Below are 5,388 nucleotides of genomic sequence, written 5' to 3'. Positions count from 1 at the left end.
AGGACGGAAACCAGATCACGGGGGTGGGACGCGAACGGTGGAAGAAGATAGAGTTTTTTTTTTCGCGAAGGATACGTTCGATAGGAAGACGTCCTCTTTCCTCCGCAAAGAATCTCGCCCCAGCAAATCTTCCCGAGAAACCTCGAACTCGTCGAAGGCGCCGCGAAAAAGTCCCGACGAAGCCTTTTCCCGATCCTGTCTACTTTACTCGAGAATGCGCTATAGCGAGCTTACTCTCTATCGACATTCTGCGTTTTATTATCTTATACCGAGAGGAAAAAAAGTTGTTCGGAAAAAACAAAATTTGTTCGATTGGAAATAGAATCAACAAATCACATAATTAATGTGATATTTTTAAAACAATTTAAACATTATAATATCATAGCAATTGTATCCAAAATTCTGTTGATATATGTTTAATGGTTATATTTAATTTGCGGTATTGTTTAATTTAATTTAATATTTTAGAAAACTGCCTCTTTTTACAAAAATAAAATCTTTGTTGTGCAATATTTACGATGTGACGCATACATTTGAAACAAATTTTTGAAAAAAAGAAAATGAAACATTCAAAAGTCGACTCACCGTTTGTGTCGCAGGTCCTTCTGTTCCCCGAGGAAGGCTGGGCGAGAAGTGCAAGTAGTTCCTACTGGACCTTGACGCCTTTCTGGTGGAGTCGGAGTCGGTGCAAGGTCGTCGAAGTCGCTGGAACGAGAAGGTAAGCGAGCTGTTAAAAAAAAACTTACGTTTCGCATTGTAAAATTAAAAATATTAATCCGTTCCAAAAATTTAAAGATATCAATATATTCCTGCTTAAACATCTTGTGTTTTATTCGATAATTTCGCATAATATTGTCGCAATGTAGTCAATATTTCTTATCGGTTTATTTATACCCGGTGATTATCGTCGATATCCACGTTTACGACGCGTCCTGAATTCTAACGGTCCAGAATGCGCATCGCGTTATCCTTGCGCCGAGATAACGAGCTCGAGAACAAACCGTATACGTAAAGTGGATAAAGGCGAATAGCGAACGGAGACGGAATACCGTATAACGGGGTAAGACGAGATTTTCCTCTTCCCCCGTCGTACCACTTTGGGAAACTAGAGCTCGTCCAACTTTCCAGCGTCCATAGATTTCGGCGCCGTTAAGGTCGCTGGTCGCGGCGGTCGAAGCCGATAAGAAGCTCACGATTTATAGCGATCCGTTCGATCGAGCGCACAAGAGAAAAGACGCCCCCATTGTCTTCTCTCGCGAATACTGAAAGCCATGATAAATTTCGAGACAAATCGGCAAGCAGGTTTCAAACCACGCGATAAAATCGCGCGCTTTACAACGCTCGATGTCGAATGTTGTATTTTTGATCTTGTGAGAATGTCCTACATTTTCTCCTCGCGAAAAAATTGCACGATATTTCTCTGCTAATGTTTATTTTAATTGCATGCTAATTAATATTAATAAGAGAATAAAAGAAGATATTTAAATATCTCGATTCTAGATTATATTAATGATGAAATATATGTGTCACTATTATTAGCACAAAAAAGATAATTTTTATTTTTATCTTTTCATTTTATAAAATCTCTTATATATATAACAATTTCCATTATTTCGAAACAAGAAATAATGCGGAAAATATTTTTTAGAAAAGTACTCAAATTGCACGTTGATATTAAAAAAGAAACTTTATATACATTAACTTATAACTTTCCTGAAGCTTGATTATCCTTTCCTAAAATAGAATATTTAGAGAATTTGTATCGAAACTTCACTATAACCATACCGCAAGTCTTATGTCGATTAATGCATGGTCAAAGTTGGCTTCGGGGCATCCTTAGCATGGTACATCGAGCATATACGTCTTCGCAAGATTGAACGGACTTTGCGGAGGCGACCAAACTTGCCTAAATATCCCTCGGCTACTGCGGAGTGTCTGCATTTCCGTCTTCCCACTGAAATGAAGTCGAGTTACTAGAGACATTGCGATCTCAGCAAACACCCGATGTATAAAAGCAGTGAATCGTGGACATATGTATATTTTGCGTTATCTTTTCTCTTTCTCTTTCTCTCTCTCTCTCTCTGTGTGTGTGTGTGTGTGTTGTGTGTGTATATGTAACGAAATGCCGAAGACAAACTATATTTTCCCCCTTCACATATCCTTTGACAGACTTCGGTTTACTCTCGGTTCGATTCTCGAGCGAGCGAAACTCGATTTCGATCTCCAAGATAGTTGCTTGGCCAACACAAATCTCTTCTCTATTGAAATTTCAAGATAGTTTACATCGAAGTCTACCGACATCTCAAAGATCGTTATTCGGATTTTCAATCGTTGCTTGGTCAACAAAAATCTTCATGGTTAAAGCATCAAGATATCTATATCTAAGTCGATTCGAATCTCGAAGACCGCTACTTTATTCCAAACTCCAATCGCTACCTGGTCAACAAAAGTTTGCCAAACTCAATGTTGGAACAGCGGGACTTGGTTACATTGGGATCGATCCGACCCCCGAAGATCGCTATTTTATGCCGATCCTCGTCGTTGCTTGGTCAACAAAAGCTTTTACGACAGGTTGAAATGCGACGACAGTACGTACCAGGCCGTTGGTCGAGAAAATCTCGCCCATTTATCTTCATCGGGGACTTCGACCTTCGATGCAATCGATTGCAACCAAATCCAAACCGATCGAGAATACTCGACAGATGTGTCGCGGTGAGCGCTATCAATTCATCGATAATGAACCAATGCATACTCCAGAAGTAAACAATATCTCGAGAGTATCGATACTACAATGCATACTAATTATCTATGCAATTAATATCGCTAATTGGTATACGTGATATTACTAATTGGAATTCAATCTCATCCAGTTTATTTTTCATTTTAATAAATTAATGAATATTTACATATATCAAAGCGTTCTTACATTACATTATAATTTGTTTCTTTTTAAATTAATGGACATTTATTATATATTATTATTATAAACATCCATTAGTTATAACATTTAATCTCGCTAAGTTACACAATTTTTTCTTAATTAATAGACATTTATTATATGTATATATATATATAAATGTGTACGTATTTAATGTGGCTCTCAGTTTAGTATTTTTTTCAGTTGTTATACCTATGTCAAAAGTACTTAATATTCGAGATTATCGATATCATTGCGCATTGAGAGGTCAAGGATCGAGAAATATAATCACGAGAGCGCACGTAATCGATTAGCTACTATGCACATTATCCACATAAAGCAAGCGATGTCTATATCCCTTCCTTCGGCAATTCGAATTTTCTTTTGCACGCCCTTTCCTTTCCTTTCGCGGAGAAGAGAAGTCAAAGCAACTCGGCGCGGATTTTGAGCCGAGTGTCGGATTCGCCGACGCTCACTTCAATAGGGGCCGTTTAAACTTTTAATGATCGTCGCCGGTCCTCGAGCGGCATCTTTGCCGGAATAAGCCCCTCGAGTCGACCGTGCGGATGTTGGTGAGTTCTACTGCCCTTTCTCTCCTCCCTCTCCTTCCGCCCCTATCTTTTATTCTTCTCTTTATCTTTCTTTGTGGGGAAAAACTGTCTCTCTTCTCGGACACTTACAGAGTCTTTACCAACAACTTTTATAATGCTTATTATTTTTATTTTTATAACTTGAGTGCATATAATCAATTTGAACATTATGTGAAAGAATATCTTTTAAAATAAAAAATATGATATCTATAATAAATAAAATGTACAATACTTTCGCATATATAAATATATTCTTCAAAAATGAAAAAAGAAATATAACTTTCGATAAATATGTCATAAGTAGAATCGAATACTATTTTATAGAATACTATTTTTGACGAGGATTTGAAAGAAAAATAATATTAATAATAAATTCTCGATTGAGAAAAAATTGTTTGTATAAAAACATACAAATAATATATATGTATGCTCACTTTATTAACATTATTAATATAAGAATATTATTATAAAAACCGTCTTCTTATTGAAATGATTAAAATTATAGGAAAAATTATTTGCGTATCTCTCTCTCTCTCTCAGTAAAAATTTGGCAGAAAATTCGTTGTAAAATACTATAATGGAATGTACTTTATCGTATATACTATCTCTTCTCTCTATCATTAAAGGGGCAGCCCAACATCTTTCGTCACCAGTCGAGCGGAATTCCCCCTAGTTTTCCCCATTCTCTCCCTCCGCAATTTCCCCCTCGTTCATCGCTTCGATGAAGATCGTAGTCTAAAGACATGGGCACGTAACTAACGACGATCGTCAATTAACCTAACAATGCGCATTCAAAGTGATCAGGTGGCCCTCAAAAGTCTCAAATCGGCATTTAAGGTTCAATTACATCAAAGGTCTCCACCATCTAAAAATAATTGTAATTCCGCACGCATTTTGACAAAATCAATAATTTTTTTCGATCATTACAGTAATACAAAATTATAAGAACTTCACGAGAAGAGACAAAAAATAATAGAATTGAAAAATGTCAAATAGCTTCTCTTTCTCTCTACAAAAAGTGAAATAATACAAACAGCTTTCGCGAACATTTACAAGAGGATAGCAACCGGTAAGATCGCTTCCTTACGAGCGCTTTTTGTACGCATACACAATGGCTCGCCACCCCTGCTTGAATAAGAATATCGAGGATGTGCGCTTGAGGGTCGATTCTCTCCTCGAGAGTTACATCGAAAACGTTAAAACGAAAAGGGGGCGAGCTAAGACGACGAATTGATAGCTCTTTGCTTATACTCGGCGTATCAAAATCGATTGTACTTTCTTCGATATTTTCTTTCATTCCATACATATATAAAATGTCTGAGATATTTTTACAGTGTTCCTTTTATCTAGGTTCTTCTACTAACTTAAATTTGAAATTTTAATCGCGCTATTATAATATTTTAATCCGCAATGTAATTGTGTTTCAGGTACAGTACTCAAGCAAAGATGGTAGACACGGGCACGGGAACGCTTTACATTATCGGTTCGTTCAAGAGGATGACGACCGATCCCGATTTTAAGGTACAAAATTATATATATGTATAATTAGATTTATTAAATTAATTCTTTAATTACTTTATACTCTTTGTTAATTTCCGATTTAGTTTTTTTATCTTTGATCTGCTTATCAAAAAATAATCCGTAAAAAAGATGTGCCACCTTCTAATTCGTAAACCTTCAGAAATGCTGTATCTTATATCGTATCGTTCGTAAATTTCAGCAAAGTTTGTTCATTGGCTCCCGTTAATTATAAATAAACTCGCGGGGCAAGCTTGTCGTAAGCAGAGAAATAACCTTTAACCTTTTCCCAAAAATTACACTATGCTATATTTTTCTATACTTTCATCATTTCACCTTGATCTAAAATTAGAATCCCCCCCC

At 36.3% G+C, this 5,388-nt stretch overlaps 1 protein-coding gene across 1 annotated transcript in view; it reads left to right on the top strand.

The window, feature by feature from the left end:
- Positions 1-560: 560 nt before the first annotated feature.
- LOC115235172 overlaps positions 561-5,388 on the top strand; it is a 7,745-nt gene continuing 2,917 nt past the window's right edge. Inside the window, exons 1-2 of the mRNA XM_029806778.1 lie at positions 561-718; positions 4,935-5,028. Coding sequence (XP_029662638.1) covers positions 561-718; positions 4,935-5,028 — 252 coding nt within the window. The remainder of the gene's footprint in view (positions 719-4,934; positions 5,029-5,388) is intronic.

Source organism: Formica exsecta, unplaced genomic scaffold, assembly GCF_003651465.1.
Source record: "Formica exsecta isolate Colony F162 unplaced genomic scaffold, ASM365146v1 scaffold211, whole genome shotgun sequence".
NCBI classification, from domain to species: domain Eukaryota; kingdom Metazoa; phylum Arthropoda; class Insecta; order Hymenoptera; family Formicidae; genus Formica; species Formica exsecta.
Note: the sequence above shows the minus strand (reverse complement) of the source record. Positions and strands in the feature narration are given on the sequence as shown.